The following is a 22,480-nucleotide window of genomic DNA, read 5'->3' on the forward strand; positions in this document are numbered from 1 at the left end:
TTGGGTTGGGTTGGGGGGTGGGGGGGTGGATTCCGCTCACCATTATCATTTCTCATTAATGACATCCAGTTTCTAGTTATTCACTATTCTATTTAAGATCCTATTTATTGTACTTTATCGTAGCCACATAGAAACTCTTAGGAACTTTGTACAGGAAAGAAGTTATTTTTCCTCAAGAGTAATGGTACATGTCAGCACTAATCTCAACTGTCATAATAGGCAAATTTAAGCGTAATATGCCTAATCTATGCTAAATAATTACCCAAATGACCAAGTTCCTTATGTCATTATAAAGGAATCAGGTCATGGGAGAATGTATGGTCTATGGCCATTTGACTGTAGGCTACTACCGGAGCCAGGCTTGGTCGAGAGAGCGGGAGAGATGTTGTGTGTATATACGTCCGCGTCTAATCTCACATACTATACCGATCAGTTTTAATTATTGTACAGTTATGATTGTATGACGAAGAACCTCTCGTGGTTGCGGTGACAGGCCTATTTGCATATGTAACCGATCGTTGGTTTCGGTCGTTATGCCACTGTATTCAAAGGAATTGAATCAAGTGCAACTGGACTTGGTTATATAGTCCAGTTGCACTTGATTCAATTCCTTTGGATAACCATGACCTGGATGAATGAGAACATTCACAGACATGCCACTGTATTGTTTATAAGGGTGGGGAAACCTGCAGTCAGTTGAGACTGAAGGGGGCACTTAGATGAGTGATGAAACGTTTCTCTCAGATAAACGTTGTGGCCAGATGAACTGATTCACCTTTCTGGAACTTTTCTGTGTGTGGAAAGTGCAAGTTCATATCGGTCGCATTCGTGTGAGGGTCCGCCTAGGATGCGCAGCCTAGGTAAGAAACCCAAAGAAGGTGGAATCAGTTCATCTGGGTAAAATAAACGTTGTATCTTTCTTTGGTTTGTATTATGTAGATTTTTTTTTAGCTTGAGAGTTTTATATTAACTTTTTATATTTATATATTTATAGCTTTTTATGTTTTATATTTCCCCGTTTAATCGACGCTGTGGGCGCTGTGCAGAAGTTATAGTGGCAGGAAGAACACGGGGTTTTCTGTCACTGTGTGCATGCCTGTCCACTGCTAATCTCCCATACCACTGGGCCTGTCAGCCTAATTAATAAGCTTTGTGCGCAGTTATGACTGTATGATCTAGGACCTCTCATGGTTGCGGTGATTCAGATCCTCTGAAAAACCTGTTTTATACTGCAATTGATTGCCAACGCCTCAGCTGGTTTGTCTCCTAAATCCAAGCACTGGAGAAAGGGGCGGTACGCCTGATCTGCCCTCTACTGGGTGCACTCTTCTAGTGTTTTATTATATCGTACTGTATTTGCATTGTATGAAATGACTGTATTTGTTCTTGATATTCAGGTGAAGATAAAATGTCAAATGAGGTTTAAAAAAAATAACCCCTCCATTATGAATGTTTACACATGTCACGATGGGGCCGTGCCTATAGTCCCCGGGTCCTATATTCCCCGGGTCCTATGTTCCCCGAAAAAAAAGGGTCCCATATTCCCCGTTTTCCCCTAAAAAGGTCCTATAATCCCGGTTGCAATAGACATCGGGGAACATAGGACCCTCTTTTGGAAAAAGGGTCCTATATCCCCCGCTGTTTCCAGGGGAACATAGGACCTTTTTCCAAATAAAGGGTCCTATATTCCCCGCTATTGCCAATCGAGGAACAAACCGGGGAACTTAGAACCCTTTTTGCAAATTATTTCCTTAACGGGTCCAAAATAATAAAAACTGGGGTTATGGCTGAGTTGTAGGCTACGACAATCTATTCTTCCGCTGATTAAATTAGGCCGTATTACCATTGTTGGCTGTTCTATATCGCAGGCCACCTTGAGTGCGTATCCAAATTCGGCCTATAGAGGAGGCTGTAATTTGCTTTATTGTTATTTCTTACCAATATTTACTGCAGTAGGCCTAGTTAGTTGGCTCTCCGGCTCAGCATGGACAGTCGGCAATCAACGCAAGTTTGTCTTGCAGTAGGCCCGCTTACCAGTATAACCTAGCCATTTCCACCTTCGCTCAAAGTTCAATTTGCACAGCACTGGACACTTCAGCCACTTTCTTGTTACTTTGCAGTTCGTTTTCCATATTAAATCACTTGGCAGACTTTCTTTCAAAAAGACTTTAATGATGAACTTTTTAGGCAGAGAACTTAGACCAGGACTTGGGAATTTAGGACCAGCACAAAGTATCCATCAACGGGGGCCGCCTACCTTACACAATAGGCTAATTGCCTAATAATAATAATATGTGCTTCTCAAAAAACTAAAGGCTTGTGGAGGTGCGAAACCAAAAACATGAATCAAAGACGAACATCAAAGGATGTAAGGTAACACTCCCCAAATGGTAATAAAATAACAGAGGCAGTCCTCTATTTCACCATTTTATTGTTTGGCATCAGTCATTAAGGTTTCTGAAGAAGACCACCCGGCCAAGTTAATGACTGATGCCAAACAATGAAATGGTAAAATAGAGAATTGTGTCTTTTTTTTCATTTGATGAGTGCTACCTTACATCCTTTGATGTTCTTCTTTAATAATAATAATAATAATAATATCAATAATAATAATAATAAATAATAATAACAACAGTCTAATAATAATAATAATGATAATAATAATAATAATAGCCTAATTATAAAAGAGGCCTGATAACAAATAACAATTACAGGCATAATACTATCAATAGTAACACTGATAATAGGCTATTGTCGCGGTGTTTCTATAGCCCGGATAACTATGGATGGAGGCGGGGACTTTTAGGTGCGACAAACCGGGCTTCACCACCGTTAGCTGGATATCTGCGCCAATGCTAGGCCTAGCCTGCTAGTTAGCTAGTTAGCCGTGTGCTAATGGGTTAGCAAGCTCACCTTGGGACCAGGGCTGGTGATGGAACAGGGCGGCTGAGCTCTAGGCGGGGCGGGAGATGGATGGCTGCTCTCCGGGGTGCGTGTCTCTCTCTCTCTCTGTACTCTGGCTCCGGTGTGACCGGGTGAATGTCTCTCTCTGGGGAAGCTCTCGGGGGTAGTCAGCTAGCTACAGGTACCGAGGCAGTCTGGTGCTAACACTACCACTGCTAGCCACCGTATCTACTGTCTAGCCCAGGATACGCTAGGTTTCCCTGCTCTATCCCACGCTAAGGTGACAGTCTACGATATGGTTACTAAACAGTTCTGGCGCTTTGTCTCTCCCGCGGTGTCTAATATAGTTGCGTCTGTGACAGCGCGAGCTAACCTGTGATTGGTCCTCTAGCTGCACGAGCCCAGTGCAACATTCCAAGTACATCCCCAGGCATTTCCCACTACACTATTAATAACAAAATGCTTCTAGTAAAAGCTTGGCTGAAAAAGGGTTGGTCTATGGCAGAAGCCCCCCAGAAAAGGCATGGTCTAAAACAAAAATCTCCAAGGCCTAACTAGCCTAACGTTAAAGCTTTTTTTCTTCTTCAAAAAAGCAAAATGAGTAGTCCTAGTCCATTAGGCTACTCAACAAAGAGGGGCTAAAACCCTGGATTTGACGTTGCCGACGCTGCAGGACCCTTTGCGCATTATAGATCCTTCTGATTGGGACTGTTGGCTCCCTCGCAACTTCCGCAATCACCCCCTGTCGGAATTCTGCACGGTGCACCATTTCTCCGTCAGGGTGATGAACGTGTTCCCCAACATCGTGCACAATAATGTTAGCATCCACGTCCTCCACTTCAAATCTATTTGTGATCAGTGGCACTCTACAGTTCCACCTCCAGCACCTCCATCTAATGGTGTCTTGATTGGTGCGGTGCTTCTGATATCTGAAGTTCTCATGTACCAACACTTTGCCCCCTCGATCACCATCCATAACTGTCGCCATTGTTTGTCTTCTTGTAGGCTAGTAAGCACATGACAGTGAGTCCACGAGTTATCACCGATAACAACCGATTGTTGCAAACTGTTGCAAGTTGGCGGGCGGTTTAGATATTGGTAAACTTTGATCATGTGATTTAGAACGCCAGGAAACTTGCGTGCAGATGACCACACATCCACGACAAGTTTTAAATATTTCCAAACTCGAAATCATGTGTGCATTTGGCTATTTATAAATTATTTTTCGAGCAATATGTGTTTTGTGATTCAGCTTTAGCGTTGTTGATTAGCCTTTCATTCATATTTTGTCAAAAAGGCGTATTCATTAGCCTAGGCCTATGTCCCGTTATTTCTGTAGCATACAGCATCTTAGAATCTTAAGAGACCAGGCAGATATTGTTATTATTTTATTGTTATTACCATGCTATATCAGCCTACTTTATAATTATAAATATTTCAATTATCCAATTTTTAGCATTTCTAATATAAGGCTATATTGTTATTATTATCATCATCATCATCATCATCATCATCATTATTATTAGGCTATTATCATTATTATTATTATTATTATGTTATTATTATTATCATTACAATTATGATGCTTAAAGGGCCTTACTGAGCAGATGGTTTCTATCTAATATCTGTCAGATGCTTTTCCCAATAAGCTGGTGTGGTTATGATGGGAACGACGGCTTTCTAGGGAACATAGAAGAAGTGGGTCGGAATTGGCCTATTGTCGGTATCAGCCAGCTTACGCAGGAGTCTATCCCTGGTACAATGCGCTAGACTTCTGGGAGATGGACTGCTGAGGGCGGAACACAACATCTATACTCAGCTCCCAGCACATCTCGCACAATGTGCTACTCATACGCTGAGTTGGCGGCACCCGGGATCGAACTCACGACCTTGCGATCCATAGGCGAGAGCTCTACCGACTGAGCTATGCCCGGGTACAATTGCCCAAGGAACACAGGCTTACTATATTACATTCAGACACAGACGAGCCAGCTCACCTACTCGGCGAGGCGCATTTTCCTCGATAAGTGACACATTTCACGCATAAATATCAGAGAACTACCGGGGTGGGTTATGCGCCCAAATATAGGCTATAGCCTAATAAGTTGAAATTGGTTTAGTGTCGAAAGTTTCCACATACTTTAGCCAACCTGGACTTTGTGAATTCGTTATGTGATATAAAAATAGAAATCGTATGATTCATTGTCTTCTTAATAATCTGCCCTAAATAATGCATTATTGAAAAGGCACTTTTTGCGCCAAACAGCGTCAAACCTGCTGACCGGGGAACATAGGACCTTTCTTTATAAAAAGGGTCCTATGTTCCCCAGGTGCCCTAGGGGAACATAGGACCCTTTTTATAAAGAAAGGTCCTATGTTCCCCTGCACATACAAAACGGGGAACATAGGACCCTTTTGGGGAAAAGTGGGGAATATAGGGCCCTCTGTATACAAAAAGGTCCGATATTCCCCGGTCTCATACAAAGCGGGGAACATAGGACCCGGGCACTATAGGACCCGGGGACTATAGGGAGGACCCCGTCACGATTTATAAAGCTTACAAATGTGCATTTATATGAATGACTTGAATTAAATATAACTTCTCGCATGACCGTGCTACTACTATATTCTACTCTTGTCTTGTTTTTCCTGAATAAATTGGTTTTTAAGAAAAGACAAAGTTAAATATTCATGTTTTATCCAGGTATTGCATTACATTTATTGTTTTGTTCATCATTTGTTGTGTTCTCTGCAAGGAGTTACAGCTTTAAGATAATACAGATTTAAGGTACAAGCTACACCATAGTACATGCATGATGCTGTCACATCTCAAGATTTCATCGATGCAACTTCCCACTCTTCCCAGTTACCATGTGAAGCCCATTGTTAACCTGCGCGCACTTGTACTTGGTTAGATTCTCAGAGACCGAGTTCACAACACTCATTCTGGATGAACCGCTGTCAGGATATCGTCAAGGCAACACAGACCTGATCAAACAACAAACAGATGGTGATAAGGTATTTACATCTTGATAACTCCTAAAAATATGACTGTGATCATAAAAGGCAGCTCATTTAAGGCAAAAGTCTGGAAGGGACATTAGGAACATGTTGCATGACAAACAAGAATACACAACCTTCTCCTAAAATACATTAGTGTCTTACGATGCCTGTACCTGTCACACGGACCTTTTTTTGCTACGTTACCTGTCACAAGGACAGGTAACGCAATGGCTGAAAGTCATAAAGGCGTAATTTTTAGGCTTGTATATCGAACAGCTGCATAGTGTGTTAGCATTCTTTGCCGCATGTACAACAAAGAGGGTTTCAGAAATTATATATCTTTACCGCAACATGAGAAGGATGCAATGTTAATGTCAAAGAATAAAAACGGAGGGCAAGAAGTGAAATGTAGTAAGTGAGATCAAATCTGAATTACTGATCTGCCACAATATCAAGTCATTTAAAATCAAATCAAAAAATAAACATTCATCTCTCAAATTTAAAATAAATTTAAAAAAAAGTCGTTTCTAGTTGTTGTAACCTTGCTTCAGGGTTGAGAAATAACAGTAAAAAAACAAAACAAAAACAAAACAACGAGCGCTATCTCATGTGACATGTAGTAGTAGCCTGATGGGGTTATTTCACTGCCATCCTCAGTTTCAAAAATTTCCAGGACGATTTTACCTGGAAATTCCCAAACATGGTCAAGCAAGCAGGTAAGATCTCCACTGCTCCTTCTTCTGTCTATTCAAATGAAGAAAAAAAGCAACAAAAAAAGCAAGTGGTTAATATAAATGACCTCGACATGATAGTTTGTCTCGCAAAAGCAAACGGATATGCAAGATTTGCAAAAATGATGTGACATCACTTGCCCGTGGTAGATTCAGTTCCTAATCTCATCCTTTTGCAAAATCACTGGACTTCTTTGGGTCACATAATGATGAGGATGGAGTGACTATTTGGCACTACGTTTGCATCCAAGCAAACAGATTCTTTTTTTTAATTTTTACATGCGATGCAATCCCTTCCTTTGGAGGGGGACAAAAATAGATGAGGAGAAACTGAATTTCCCCTGTTTTCCGAAGAGGAAAACCAGAGGCGTACCTGCCATTATGTTTAGTACAGGGGAACCCAGAGGGAAACATCGCTGAGTAGAATCAACAAAATAACATGTCCAAAGTAAAAAATAGAGGGAAACTTTTCATCAAAACTCAGGTCCTTAGCCAAACTACCATGTACAGCACACACATGTACACAGGGTACAAAATCAAAACCCGTAAAAAATATTTACAGTTTTAGTATTCCATGTTTCTTAAAGTCGTCAATTCTTTGTTGCTTTTAGTCCTGGGTGTCTCACTTTCCAGGTGAAAAAAGGATCTCTTTAGGCCTTGCATCTTGTCTCAGTCGTCTATCTTGTGCTCGTTACTCGTTCCGTGGTCCAAGACGACCAATCCACTTTGTCATAGGAGGGGAAAAAAGTCATCTCGCATTGCAGGCTTTTGCGTTTAAACTCCACAACAACCACTTTAGTTTCTTTTGTCGAAACGGTGGAGCCAGAAAGGGATTATCTATGCTACAGAGGAAAGTGGAGGAAACAGTACAGGTTACCAGATCTATCTTTTTTTCCTGAAGGGCTGGTTAAACTACAAATAGGACACAGCAACAAGCACCACACAGTCCAATGTGTCTTCCAGGAAACCAAGGTCCTCGTAGCCTCTTCTGACAGCTTAAACAGGAGTAAACTAAATGTATACAGTAAGACCTTATCCAGTGCTGACTCTATATAATTGTGCCATTAGAGCTGGAAGCAGCTAGAGAGAGACAGAAAGAGAGAGAGAGAGAGAGAGAGAGAGAGAGAGAGAGAGAGAGAGAGAGAGAGAGAGAGAGAGAGAGAGAGAGAGAGAGAGAGAAACAGAGAGAGACGGAGAGAGGTCTAGATCTCACTGATTGTCCGTTCTGATGGACAGTAATCCTCTCTTCCTTTGGGAGAGGACATGTAAAAGGACTGGGTCTTGCGTTTTAAGCGTGCCCGCTTGGTGGCCAGCGACAGGCTGTGCTTGCTGGAGGAGATAATGTCGGAGATGAACTTCTTACAGTCCACACACACCTCCATGGTGGCCCAGTCCTCCGTCAACTCTGGAGGGAGCTCCATTTCATCGTAAGACTTCAGTGACCCATGTTTTGAAAACCTGATGCAAAAGAAGTATAATTCAATAAGAGCAAAATAAAAAAAAGGGATAATCTTATTTTTTTTAAATGCTTGTGCATATTTATTATTTGGTTTTGTTTGGGCTTTCATTGAAACTACCAGAGGATGTGTAACATGATTAAGGGATGACTGTCAGCAAACGATTAAAAGGGGGGAAAAAAACAGCTTATTTTCCATCTTTAAATGCAATTTTTTAGAAATTTTATACATATATATACACAAAATCCAGTGAGTCAAGTAAATTTTTTATGAGACAGTACAAGCCTGTTTCATGCCATAAGCAATCATCAGCTGTCAATAAAGCTACTCAGGAAAGAACATACCATTTACTGCCTCGTCATGCACATCACGTGCACAACGCCCAATGGGGAAGGGAGAGGCGTGACAAGAAGTCAAAAACATGTGATCGCTAACGATCCAATGGGGGGGGATATTTGTCTATTGGCATGATATATTTTTCAGTTAGACATAGATTGTATATTTTACTGCTGGTTGAATATGCTTTGTTTTTTGAGAGGACTTTCCAGGTGGTTGAATAATTAATGTTTCTGTCCCACCAATGACCAAATATAACGACTTAAAGATGTTACATTCTCTAAACGGTTGTTTCTAAAGCTACACATGTGCACTAAACCTCTAAATAAATAAGTGTGTCTGTATATATATATATATATATACACACATATATATACATATATATGTCTATTTAATATATTTAAATATAGGCTATTTAAATATACCACAATTTGGACTTAAAGCAAAAAATTATGGATTGTGACTTTCAGTCCAAAAAAGTCGTTAACGCCACCAAAATTTAGGTGCCCAAGATTAACAATTCTTTTGTTAAAACCTGGGAATAGTATATATGCTCCACTACGATGTTTCAAGTTTGAAGGCTGTCATATATGAAAGTAAATTTACACTTATTCTCATGATGAAGTGGTCTAAGTTAAATAACCCATTGCAGTGGTCTTACTTAGACATGGTCTTCTGAAAACTGTGGCGCTGTTGGGTAGTGGATGCTTTGTCAGATTTAGCATCAGCACCCAAAGGTCTAGACGCTGCACCCTTTGAAGCAGGAGGCGCTGAGGCACCGGCCACTTCCGACGGCCCCGGCCCACCAGCCACTGACAGTCCCTTCCCTATGGCAGCCATGGATGCCATCCTCTCCCTAGGAAGAGTGTTGGTGGAGCCTATGGAGTAGATGGGCAGGCTGGAATAGGGCATGGACGGAAGCCGCATCTGTGAGAGACGGAGAGCACAAGTGTAAATATGGATCACGCACTTCTGAGCAATGCAGTGGCTATGGAAGAGAGCGTTTTCTCCTCCATGTTTCTTTGAGCTGTACAGTGTGACCTACCTTCTTACAGCACTGTGAACACACGGGTCTGCAAGTAGAGGAGAGAAGAGAGGAGGGGGTAAAGAGGGGGCCCTGAATTAAAGTAGTTACTGTACGTTGTTTGATAATCTGGATTACTGGAGGCAATATTAACAAGATCAAATTGTAATCAGCCTAGTTGTGATACCTTTTGCAAAACTGGCATGTGTACGACCAGGTGAAAAAGGAAAACCTTTTGGTTCGACAACAGTAGCAAAGCTGCAATGAAAAGAAGAAGAAGCTATTAGGAAAAACAATCAAACTAACCAATTCCCTAACCTAAATTTATTCTGCTTCCCTCTCAGAAGATAGACATGATATGTTCACCTCTTGTTTCAGCTGAGAGCATTAATGCAGTGTCTGCGATGGCCAGACAATGGGCGTGACATGATGTGAGACAACTTCTATAGCAGCAATGCTTGGCATACACAGGGTCCTCACCTTTCCCTTCTTCATAGCGGTGTAAATGTCTTTGTATTGCTGGAACTTTTCTAGCTCTGCCTTGACCAGCACCTGTCTGATGTGCATCACCTCCTCCACAGTCAGAGACAGGCACTCCACAGGGAAACAGAACTCCTCCTACAAGGATCAACACACACACACACACACACACACACACACACACACACAAACCGAGACGTACATCACACACACACACACACACACACACACACATACACACACACCGAGACATACATATGTACATACATACAAACACAAAAACAACACAAAAATCCAGATGTGTGCACATGCAAAGGCAAAGAATTAATAAATACACATACACAGTACACAAATGAACTCACACAGGGCACACACAAGCATACATGCACAGACATGTAAGCAGCACAAATAAAAGCACGACATTAAATCATACATACATACATAAATATGTGCACACACACATACATGACAAATTGGCGCCCGTGCATACCAACATAGAGACGCACACACACAAATGCGCACAAACAGTGAGTCACCATGAAAACACCATATTAAAACACAAAGAGCTCTTTTGTTTCATTGTTCTAGCCACAAACACGTTCCCCATGGCACCTTTCAGAGCTCTCTTTCTGGGTTCAGAGTACATTTAGGCTATTAAAATGTCCCTAATGTTCACTGAACGGGCGGGGGGGCACAGCACACACAGCGGTACCATGATGTGAAAACAACTGGACTGATGCACAAAGAAATTTCTGTGAGCTTCCCAAAGCAGCAGAATTTCCTACTAACTTGGTACTGCTTTATTTAAAGGTGCAGGAGCGGGGTTTATCTGGAAAATACAATGGTTCTCCACATCGACAGGTCTATCAGCTGTTTTCATTATTTTTACTTACACATATAAGCATGAGCAGCATTAACTACAGCTGTTGAGGGATGTACTATAGTGCAATACCTACTACACTGAGGCCGATCATGAGGGGCACTTACTATGTTCGAAGACCTGAAGATACACTACAGCTTAAGAGTACAAAATCATCCACTGTAAATGCATACAGTGCTCACATGGCAGGTGAAACAAAAACAGGATGATCTATACTTGTGGATTGTTAAATCTGATTTGGCTAGCCACACAATGTTTGTGAGTGTAAAAATGGGAGAGTGCCAGAGCGGAGCCTTTGAAATGAAAGGAATGATTCGGCATTGGAGAATATGTCATCAGAAAATCACCGGCCAGAAAGCGATATAACAGCTTAGTTTCTACCTGATCTACAATGGGACCAGCCATGCCCCGGTTAATTGATCTCTACAGAAGCCAGAGGAACTAGGAAAGAGTTGACAGCTACTGTTATGTATGCTATTATGGGCTGCGAGAGACCGGCAAACCTTGGCAGACTCGCTTCCACTGATGTTAATGGCCCTGCACACAGCAAAAACTGCCCTCACCAACCCCAACACAAATGTCTCGACGGGGTAGGAGCTCCGCAAAGGGTGGAGGATGGAGGGAGAGGGGCAGAGGAGGTTGATCCAGGGATGCAACAAGGCTACCATCCCAACCTGAGTGAGAGAAGGTGGTGATGTGCGTGGGAGAGAGGATGTTGGAGAGAGTAAGACTCGGAGATGAGACGAACACACTGGGTGGATTTTGTGTTTGAAAGATGAGAAGGAAAGGGAAAAGAGGCAGTGCCGTCGGGCAGAGGTGTGTTGTATGAGGAGGAAAATAAGAAACACACAGACACAAACGAGCGTCTGGTTTCAGTTTAGGGCTGTGTGTCGGCAAGAGTCTGGTGATACAATATGTATCACCATACAGGGGTTACAATTCAATATATTGCAAAATACTGTGATACTGTAAGCAAGGTGATATATTGCAATTTCATAGGCCTGTGTTCTTTGTGTTAACCCTCCTTCCTGTCTCAGTTTACATTGTTACGCTGGAGTGGAAGAGTCGAACAGCTGAAGATAGATTATAGCAGTGCTATCTAACGGGGGGTTGGGGGTTTACGCCCAACACAAAATGAACCACTGTCTGCCACAAATCTTTGCATGTAAACAACTAATTAAAAATCGATAGTGTTAACGGGCATCTGGGTGGCATGGCGGTCTATTCCGTTGCCTACCAACACACGGAGATCAGCGGTTCGAATCCCTGTGTTACCTCTGGCTTGGTCGGGCATCCCTACACACACAATTGGTTCTGTGCATAACTGTAGTCCACTGACCTCCGGTTTCTACTGCAGCAGTCATACCAGTTTCCTGTTTGTTGGCGTGTGCTATTGACAATGGCGTCTTTTTCACGATGCCTGCAAGCTTTACCATGGATAAATATCAATGACATGCACAGAATTGTCAACAAACTTTCACCTGCACCTACCAGCAAACGGGTGAAAAGTATATATATATATATATATTCACTACCGTTCAAAAGTTTGGGATCACCCAAACAATTTTGTGTTTTCCATGAAAAGTCACACTTATTCACCACCATATGTTGTGAAATGAATAGAAAATAGAGTCAAGACATTGACAAGGTTAGAAATAATGATTTGTATTTGAAATAAGATTTTTTTTACATCAAACTTTGCTTTCGTCAAAGAATCCTCCATTTGCAGCAATTACAGCATTGCAGACCTTTGGCATTCTAGCTGTTAATTTGTTGAGGTAATCTGGAGAAATTGCACCCCACGCATCCAGAAGCAGCTCCCACAAGTTGGATTGGTTGGATGGGCACTTCTTTGAGCAGATTGAGTTTCTGGAGCATCACATTTGTGGGGTCAATTAAACGCTCAAAATGGCCAGAAAAAGGGAACTTTCATCTGAAACTCGACAGTCTATTCTTGTTCTTAGAAATGAAGGCTATTCCATGCGAGAAATTGCTAAGAAATTGAAGATTTCCTACACCGGTGTGTACTACTCCCTTCAGAGGACAGCACAAACAGGCTCTAACCAGAGTAGAAAAAGAAGTGGGAGGCCGCGTTGCACAACTGAGCAAGAAGATAAGTACATTAGAGTCTCTAGTTTGAGAAACAGACGCCTCACAGGTCCCCAACTGGCATCTTCATTAAATAGTACCTGTTAGAGCCTGTTTGTGCTGTCCTCTGAAGGGAGTAGTACACACCGTTGTAGGAAATCTTCAATTTCTTAGCAATTTCTCGCATGGAATAGCCTTCATTTCTAAGAACAAGAATAGACTGTCGAGTTTCAGATGAAAGTTCTCTTTTTCTGGCCATTTTGAGCGTTTAATTGACCCCACAAATGTGATGCTCCAGAAACTCAATCTGCTCAAAGAAGTGCCCATCCAACCAATCCAACTTGTGGGAGCTGCTTCTGGGAGCGTGGGGTGCAATTTCTCCAGATTACCTCAACAAATTAACAGCTAGAATGCCAAAGGTCTGCAATGCTGTAATTGCTGCAAATGGAGGATTCTTTAACGAAAGCAAAGTTTGATGTAAAAAAAATCTTATTTCAAATAAAAATCATTATTTCTAACCTTGTCAATGTCTTGACTCTATTTTCTATTCATTTCACAGCATATGGTGGTGAATAAGTGTGACTTTTCATGGAAAACACGAAATTGTTTGGGTGATCCCAAACTTTTGAACGGTAGTGTATATATATATATATATATATATATATATATATATATATATATATATATATATATATATAATCCTTATAGCTCATCCTCACAATTGTGGACGTAACTTGATATGTATAACTTGAAACTTTTCTTAAAACTTATTTCTGATTTTTCCCTTTTGCTCCCAATTTAGTGGCCAATCGCTCCCTATTCTAGTTCAAACACACACCCTCATACTGTATGCATTCACCAACTGCATCTCTCCGGCCGGCAGTCTCGAAGGAGACACCTCGCCATTTTCGTGACAAGGTGAATCCAGGCTGAACCACTGCTTTATCCGACACACACAGAGATGCATACATGTGATGAACACAAGTCGACTCCGCCCCCCTCCCCAAGACAGCGCTGCCAATTATTGCTGCTTCATCGAATCCGGCCATAGTCAGATCTGACGAGACCGAGGCACGAGCCCCGGTCCCCAGTGGGCAACTGCATCGACACAAAGCCGATGCTTAGACCGCTACACCACCGCGGACCCATAACTTGAAACTTTTCACCTGTTTGCTGGTAGGTGCAGGTGAAAGTTTGTCAGCAATTCTGTGCAAGTCGTTGACATTTATCCATGGTAAATCTTGCAGGCATCGCGAAAAATATGCCATTGTCAATAGTACACGCCAACAAACAAACAGGAAACTGGTATGACCGCTGCAGTAGAAACCGGAAGTCACCGGATGTGGGTATGGGTCCTGGTCGCTGCACTAGCACCTCCTCTGGCTGGTCAGGGCAGCTATTTGGGGGGAAGGGGGAACTGGGGGGAATAGCGTGATCCTCCCATGCCTCCCTGGTGAAACTCCTCATTGTCAGGTGAAAAGAAGTGGCAGGCAACTCCACATGTATTGGAGGAGGCATGTGGTAGTCTGCAGCCCTCCCCAGATCGGCAGAGGTCGTGGAGCAGCAGCCAGAATGGGTTGAAAGAGTTGGGTGATTGGCTGGATACAATTGGGGAGAAAAAGGCAGCAAAAAAAGAAAAGAAAAAAACAATGGTGTTTTTGAGAATCGATACAGTATCACAAAACATATCGTGACACTCAAGTGTATTGATATTTTTTACACCCCTATTTCAGTCCCTCCTCTCTCTGTGCACATGTTAGTGTAGTGCTCTCCTTAATGTCACTCCCTCGTTCTCTCATCCAACGACTCAAGTGGATCTCTGTGACCAAACCTGGGTTTTAACAGGCCCTTGTCATAATGACCTCAGAAAGCCTTCCCTGGTGAATTGAAAAGACAAGAAGCTGATGCATGCAAGGTGCTTAAGCACTGCTGCATTTTGAGGTACTGACAGATTTACAGTGCTAATAGTTAATAATGAACAACGCTATCCAACAGATTAATAATGCTATCCCGTTGATACCTAGATTGCCAGTGATCAGACATGTTGCTCTTCACAACAGCTTGAAAGCAAAAGCATATACTTCCCAGACTGCATCCATTTATCAATTGAATAATCATCAGACATAATTTCTCGCCTTTAGTGAAATTGTGTTTCATGCCCCACTTCATCATCCAAGAATTTGAAAAAGCTGTCCGACTCACCAGAGACTTGGAGCTTTGTCTGGAGGGCGGCTGGAACTGTCGGACGTCGGTGGGTGTTTCCTTCTCGATTGAATGTCTCCTCTGCTGGGTGTTCTGACGCCTCTCCGGCTGGGGTGTGGAGGAGATAGGCAGGAACAAGGGGGGAGCTGGTGTTCATGGAGGAATATGAGAGGCACGGAGGAGGGGGTTTTTGAGGGTAGAGAAAGAGAATAATGCAGGGGAGAGAGACAGCAGTTTAATTCATCATCTGGTCAATTCATCGATGCAGGGTCAAAATTCAATTGAAAAGTTGCAAAAAATAGCATTACACTAATAGTAAAGTGGCAAATCAGAAATCCCAGTCAGTCTAAGAGGTGACATTTCATCACTCACTTTTCTTTCCCAATGCTGGCTCAGGGGATGTATCATCCATCAACGATGTAGCCACGCTGGAGCTGCTGGCTGATCGCCGCCCAACCGTTTCATCCTAAATACATGGAATATATGAATGCATCAATCACCACTTCTTCTGTACATCACAAAATGCAATTTCCCAAAGCCACACAAACACATGCATGCACACAGAAACATTTAATTGCCTACATCAGAGTCGGAGCTGTCCAGCTCAGCGAGGCTGGGCGCTTTCAGAAGTCTTTTCCTCTGAGGTGCAGATTGAGATCCAGAGGTGTCAGTTCTTGGAGACAGCGATCCATTGGCCAGAGACAGGGTGCTGGATGTCCTCCTGCCCATGTAGGGACTAAATTCGTCTGTATGGAGCCATGCAAGGGAGGACCGTTAGACAAAGGGATAAAAAACACCAAGGATGAATCTCAAAACTATTTGCCTGTTAGTTCTGGGATTTCTCTGAGTTTAACAATACAAAGGAATAGCAGGGATGGGTTTATAAAGGACCATCTTCATTGTGGTTTTTCTCAGAGGGGTGGGTCCTTCACAACTTTTTGAAGCAAACCATTTGTGGTTTGTCTGAAAGTGTGAGTGTATACAGGGAAGGGGACAGGTGTTTGAGATTCATCCTAATGTAAAACACAAGGGCAGGATGAACTGAGTTGATTCATGGGGAGGCAAAGCAGCGGGCAGATGTTATATGCAGGGGATGTATGCCTCTTGATGTCTGTGAATGTTCTCATTCATCCAGGTCATGGTTATCCAAAGGAATTGAATCGAGTGCAACTGGACTTGGTATATATCCGTGAAGACGTTTCGCCTCTCATCCAAGAGGCTTCATCAGTTCGTGCCTTTCTGACTAGCTTGGTCTAGTCAGAAAGGCACGAACTGATGAAGCCTCTTGGATGAGAGGCGAAACGTCTTCACGGATATATACCAAGTCCAGCTGCACTCGATTCAATTCCTTTGGATATGCCTCTTGATGAAATATGAAAAATTAACTCTCACCACTGATAACTAGCTTGCCTCTCTTGACACACTTGCTGGACTCATGTGTAACTTTAGCCCTTGAAAACAAATTAACACCAAATGCAAGCCAAATTTACAGAGAATAAAAGTGACTTTCTGCAACACACCACTGAGAGGAGGAGTCGGGATGCCCTGGGTCCAAACTCTGAAGAGAGAAACAAAACTGAGCCTGTCATTACTATGTTGTGAAAATAAGAAAGGCAGATGATCCAGGCATACCTGTGCTACCTTACAAGCCTCTCATCTAATTCCACCAAAAGTCGAAGACTAGAAATGTTAAAAGCAGAAATGGCAGCAGAAAGAGGGTGAGGACAGGTATGTGAGGGAGGCCGGGATATTGTAAAGGGGGATTATTTTAATATTGGGGTATGAGAGTGCTGGAAGGGGTAGTTTAAGAGCTGCAGGGGTTCATAGGATATGTGCAATCCTCTCTTTCTCTCTCTCTCTCCTTCTCTCACCTCCTATTTCAGAAAAAAAAGGCTGAAGCATCTCAGAGCTCATAGGCCCAAAAAGGATCCGTTTCTACAACTGCACTGAAACTGACCAACTATTCTGCCACCTCAGCTCCCAAAAAGTCTCTGTCATGATCCTTAATACCCAACCAGGGCAACGAACATCCAGCAGTCTTCTTAAGTCAGCCCATGTAGCGTGGTGTGGTCCAAACAGTGATGACTACTGTTGGTCGTTATTTTCATTCTACCTGCGTCTTGCTCAGTCTCCAACATAATGACACTGAGAATCGTATATTCGATCGCTTTCTTTACGGGAGATATTAGTGTAAAGCCGGGTACATAAATAGACAAGCTCATTGCAAAGTTAGTGTGAGCAAGGCCTTCCAAACCTCAACAGCTCTTATACTTTACCTGTGCCCGCACGGAATAAATCCTGTGGCATGCTGCGAGTTTTGCCAAAACCTAAAAGGGGACAGCTTCTTCATTATGATAGCTGAGAAGAGACTTTTTGTTTTGTGACACTGGCCTTTAACAGTCCCTGCTACTGTTACTGTAATGAAGTGTCCTAACTGTCACCGAGTTGTGGGACATCCATCCATAAAATGCAGCATTAAGATGGTGCTTAACCACTCACTGGGTGTGAGTTAAGGGAATGAACATTCACAAAGCTTACTTCCCTCAAACATATGCGCGCACGCACACACACACACACACACACACACACACACACACACACACACACACACAAAGGATTTGAAACTATGAATGAGAAAGCATGAGGTGATGTGCTGTGATGAGAAACACTGGTTTCTGTAGGAGGTAAAGTTGAGCACAGCATTATGATGATGAGCCTGCCTCATCAGCATCGCCTTGTCATCCACTTCAGTGCAAAATGTCTATTTAAGTTGTTCATCAAATAGCCACTAAGAGCCACTGCTGAAAAATGTGGCTCATCATTTGAGAATAAGTGTTTTTCCGCAGGTGCTGTGTCTTACGGAGTACAAGGCTGTCAGGACCCAGCTGCACACTGATCCACTTGCACCTCTGATTAAATTCTGCAAAGTCATTCTGGTAGGTGAAAGGCCTTTTTGTGCGAAGTTGATGAGTTTCTACAAAATTGAGGAGGTGGTGACCATCTTAGCTGCTCCCTATCATTTAACAAGGGTCCAAATGGAGCAGTACCTTTGAAAGGTAACCATCTTGAAAAAGAGCGACATTTACCCTGCAATTACCCTGCAACAAGAGGGGATCTCAAATACCTCAACGGTTACTCTACCTTAGGCTTTGGTTAGGCAAGAAGCTGCATTAGCTGACCTCTCTATCAGTATGCAGCAGGACAACAATTAAATCATTCATTCATTATTCATTCATTATCCAAACTGCTTATCCTTACTCAGGGCCGCGGGGCTGCTGGAGCCTATCCCAGCAGTCATTGGGCCCACACGCACGCACGCACGCACGCACGCACGCACACACACACACTACACCTAGGGACAATTTTTTTTAGTACGGCCGATTCACCTGACCTACATGTCTTTGGACTGTGGGAGGAAACCCACGCAGACACGGGGAGAACATGCAAACTCCACACAGAGGACGACCTTGGACAACCCCCAAGGTTGGACTACCCCAGGGCTCGAACCCAGGAAACTTCTTGCTGTGAGGCGACCGCGCTAACCACTGTGCCACCATGCCACAATTAAATCATTCAGCAGTATTAAGCCTTTTAAAATGGGACCTCCAATGAACACTACTGAAGCACTGAGGCAACGATAATGTAATTTTGTTTGCCTCTTTCGCCCCTCTGTAAACTAATCAACAGCAAAAGGGACAGAGTGAAGGCATTTGATGTCATCCAGACAGCGTGGCTTATAGAAACCAAGAGGTGCTGCATGTGATACCTGGCTACAAACTTTTATTTAATCTGAGGCAAGTAATTCAGTATGCAACCACTGCCACCATTTTCAGGGCCTGCTGAGTATTAAAACCCTTTACATATCTCAATTTGAAAGTGAGGCCATGAGAACTCCTTCAATTATCCCAAATTAAATTGAATCTCGGCCAGTAGAACAGCCAAATGCTAATACTGTGTTAGGATTCCCTCTAGTGACAAGGACCATGGATACTGAATACGAGCTCTCCCCATCCTCTATAACCATGCTGTCTGTCCCATCCTCTATAACCATGCTGTCTGTCTGTCCTCAAGCTTGGTTCCTGACAGTCTGCAGAATTAAGAGTCTATGATCAAACAAGAAAATTGTAGAATAATTTGTATTATCCTTTAATAACCAATTAATGACTTCATAAAAAAAAACACTGAATGACTCCATATTAGGTCTTTCACAGTTTTCGTTGTGGTCGAAGAGTGGTTTCTGTAATGTTTCTCAGTGACTCATCATTCAGTTCTCTTCAATCAGTGCACTCCTATTGAACAGACCAGTGTCCAACATCAAAATGTCCACCTGACATGGACCAAGCCAACCACCACCAACCACAAAGCATGACATGACATGTGAGTAAAGTGTGCTTGGATGTGTTCGTTTGTGTGCTTGTGCAAGTGTGTGTGAGTTTGTCTGAGTATGCGTATGTGTGTCCTTGCACACGTGCATTTTGCATTTGCACATGTACATGTTGGCAATGCAGATGAATAACAGCAAGAACAGCAAGAAGGGGGGAAACGGAACAAGATAAAACGCCAGGTAAAAAGATCGGAGTCTTTACCTGACACATCAAAACTGAAAGACATGCTAAGTGGCCGCATTACTGCAAAGAGAAACAGTTATGACATTGGACAAGTTGTCGGGTGTTATTAGATGGTGAATTAAGACAAGGGGTTAACACACAATACAATGTAATTTCCAGGAAGATTGTGAAGACACTCTATGGGGCTATAACATGCATAAAGTTTGGTCTCAGATCATTTTCCAATTACAGCAGATAATAACAGCCCAAACAAGCCACAGCCAATGTTGACTGATATTCTGAAAATGCAGCGTTTTTGTGGTCTTATAGAATTGCAGACACTTAGCTATGCAAAATAGTTTGTTAGCATTTTGCACAATATTGCAAACAATACAGTTAACCAAAATGGTTAACTGATCCTAGTGGCAACATAAATGTGAAATTTAGGCAACATTCAAAGCATTGCTGTTAGAAAATAGAGCAGAAACATAACAAAGCATATTCCAATGCATCAAAGAAACATAGTTCACATCAGTGAAGCAATGTTTCTCCTCCTTTGTTTGTTCTTTTTTGCATGTGGTGGCCATCAGGCATGAGTGGGCATCACGCATTAACGTCACACTCGTGCTTTAGCTTGAAATAAAACACGGCTTTGTAAAGCATAGTTTTGAGTTTGTGTGTCTGTGGATGGGTGAGTGACTGTGTATATATGCTTTAGTGTTCTTCTGTATGTGTCAAAGAAGGCTGGAGACAGAAACAGAGAGTTAAGGCAGACGAGAGACAGAGAGTTCCCTACCCAGCCTTCCCCTGCGAATCTCTTCAGGAGACACTGGCCGAAGTTTCCTCTCGGCTTTAATCTCCTCCAGGATGCGCTCATGCAGGGTGGGGGGGGGCTGGGCCTGGGGCTTCAGTTTACGAGCCGATACCTGCCAGGGGTGATGGGACAAAGGCGTTTTGGAATGAGAAAAAGTAATAGGAGTGCAAAAAACAAACAAACAAAACAAGCGATGACTACTTGAACAACAGTGCATATTAGAATGAAGGTCAATTCAAGTTGGTACTCAAGAGCTCTTGGAGGGAAAGCACTTAAACTTATTTTATTAGCTGCATTCAAGTACTTAATTTCAGTGAGCTTTAATTGGGGTCTCTATCTCAATCCGGTTAGCGAGCTATTTTCTTCCTCTACACTTTTAGCTTTTGATTCTTTTCATCTTATTCTGTAATTCTTATTTGATGTCTTTTTATGCCTTATGTAAGGATGTATGAAATCTGCTATACAAATAAATCTGCCTTTCCTTTTAAAAGTATTTTAAATACATTAAATATACATACATTGAGAATTACACTCAACCAAAGATTTATCTAATCTTGTTTGGTTTCAGAGATGCGCAAATCTAATTTGTCACCCCAATCATATCATTGGCACACATCCTGTTTAAACTATGGAGATTGAGTCATATAGTAAGGGATATTCGGAAAATATAGATACTCTGTCAATATGTTTGTTATACCTTTTTTTTAACTGCGAATAAGCCTTCATAAGGCTCTCACACCAAAATAAAACTTTTCATTCAAATACTGAGTATTAATCAGATCACATTTAGCAAGTGATCCATGAAAATATCACATCACGGCCACCCCTAGCCATTTCTCTCCCATCCTCTGCCCCGCTGTGTACATAAACCTGGACACACCGCTGTAGCCACATCAAGTCTGTTGGCTCATATAGTAACCTCTGTTAGTAATAGTGTCATTACTGACAGGGGTCCAGTTTCTGGACAATAATAATAATAATAATAATAATAACTTTATTTATATAGCACTTTTCTAAAACAATGTTACAAAGCGCTTTACAAAAAAATAAAACCAGACAAGGCAAAAAATAACAGTAAGACCAAATTTTTAACATGTGCCTGCACATTGTTTTTAATGACAATGAATTGAATTGAATTGAAATGAGTAAGACTAGAAATAAAAATAGTATAAATAAATAAAAACAAATAAACATTTGTAAAAGCTTTCATAAAAAGAAAAGTTTTAAGACGAGCTTTAAAAGTAGCAAGAGACTTGGTTTGTCTTAGTTCAATAGGAAGAGAGGTCCATATTGTGGGGGCTCTAACAGCAAAAGCCCGATCCCCCTTTGTGACAAACCGAGACCTGGGAATAACCAGCAAGGCTCCATCTGCTGATCTTAATGGTCGAGAGGTCATACACCAGGTCAATAAATCAGAAATGTGTGTACGAGCAAGACCGTTTAAGGCCTTAAAAGTGAGCAATAAAATTTTAAAATCAATCTGAAATATAACAAGGAGTCAGTGTAGGGAGGGACACACAGGAATGATATGGTCATGCCTCTTTGTCCCGGTAATGACTGAGCAGCGGTGATTTGTACCAACTGCAGATGATGGAGGGAGCCCTTGCTGATACCAGAATAAAGTGCATTACAATAGTCAAGCCGAGAATAGATAAAAGTATGTACAACTTTTTGCAGATCGGCAGTAGATAAAAATGACCTAATTTTGGAGAGTAGCTTGAGCTGGAGAAAGCAAGACCAAACAACATTTTTGATTTGATTATCAAAACTGAGGTTAGCATCAAATATTACCCCAAGATTCCTAGAAGCCTGCTTAAGACTACCTGACAGACCACCAAGATTAGTACCAAAAGGGCTAATGGAATTTTCATGACTGAACAGAACAACCTCAGACTTATCATCATCATCATGAAAGAGGGCCAAGCTAGCATTGGTGAGATGCAGCGGTTAGTAATCTTTACGAAGTAGATAGATTACTATATTAGATAGTGATTTTCTCCATTCAAATAAAGAA

General features: G+C 42.1%; 1 protein-coding gene across 1 annotated transcript in view; it reads right to left on the reverse strand.

Moving 5' to 3' along the window:
• Positions 1–7,840: 7,840 nt before the first annotated feature.
• spire1b (spire-type actin nucleation factor 1b) overlaps positions 7,841–22,480 on the reverse strand; it is a 57,304-nt gene continuing 42,664 nt past the window's right edge. The window contains exons 8-17 of the mRNA XM_056286392.1: positions 20,449–20,578; positions 19,692–19,733; positions 15,688–15,851; positions 15,478–15,571; positions 15,106–15,251; positions 9,936–10,073; positions 9,643–9,713; positions 9,477–9,504; positions 9,093–9,358; positions 7,841–8,096 (exon numbers count right to left, since the gene is read on the reverse strand). Coding sequence (XP_056142367.1) covers positions 7,841–8,096; positions 9,093–9,358; positions 9,477–9,504; positions 9,643–9,713; positions 9,936–10,073; positions 15,106–15,251; positions 15,478–15,571; positions 15,688–15,851; positions 19,692–19,733; positions 20,449–20,578 — 1,335 coding nt within the window. The remainder of the gene's footprint in view (positions 8,097–9,092; positions 9,359–9,476; positions 9,505–9,642; positions 9,714–9,935; positions 10,074–15,105; positions 15,252–15,477; positions 15,572–15,687; positions 15,852–19,691; positions 19,734–20,448; positions 20,579–22,480) is intronic.

The sequence above is a fragment of the Lampris incognitus genome, chromosome 9, assembly GCF_029633865.1.
Source record: "Lampris incognitus isolate fLamInc1 chromosome 9, fLamInc1.hap2, whole genome shotgun sequence".
Classification (NCBI taxonomy): domain Eukaryota; kingdom Metazoa; phylum Chordata; class Actinopteri; order Lampriformes; family Lampridae; genus Lampris; species Lampris incognitus.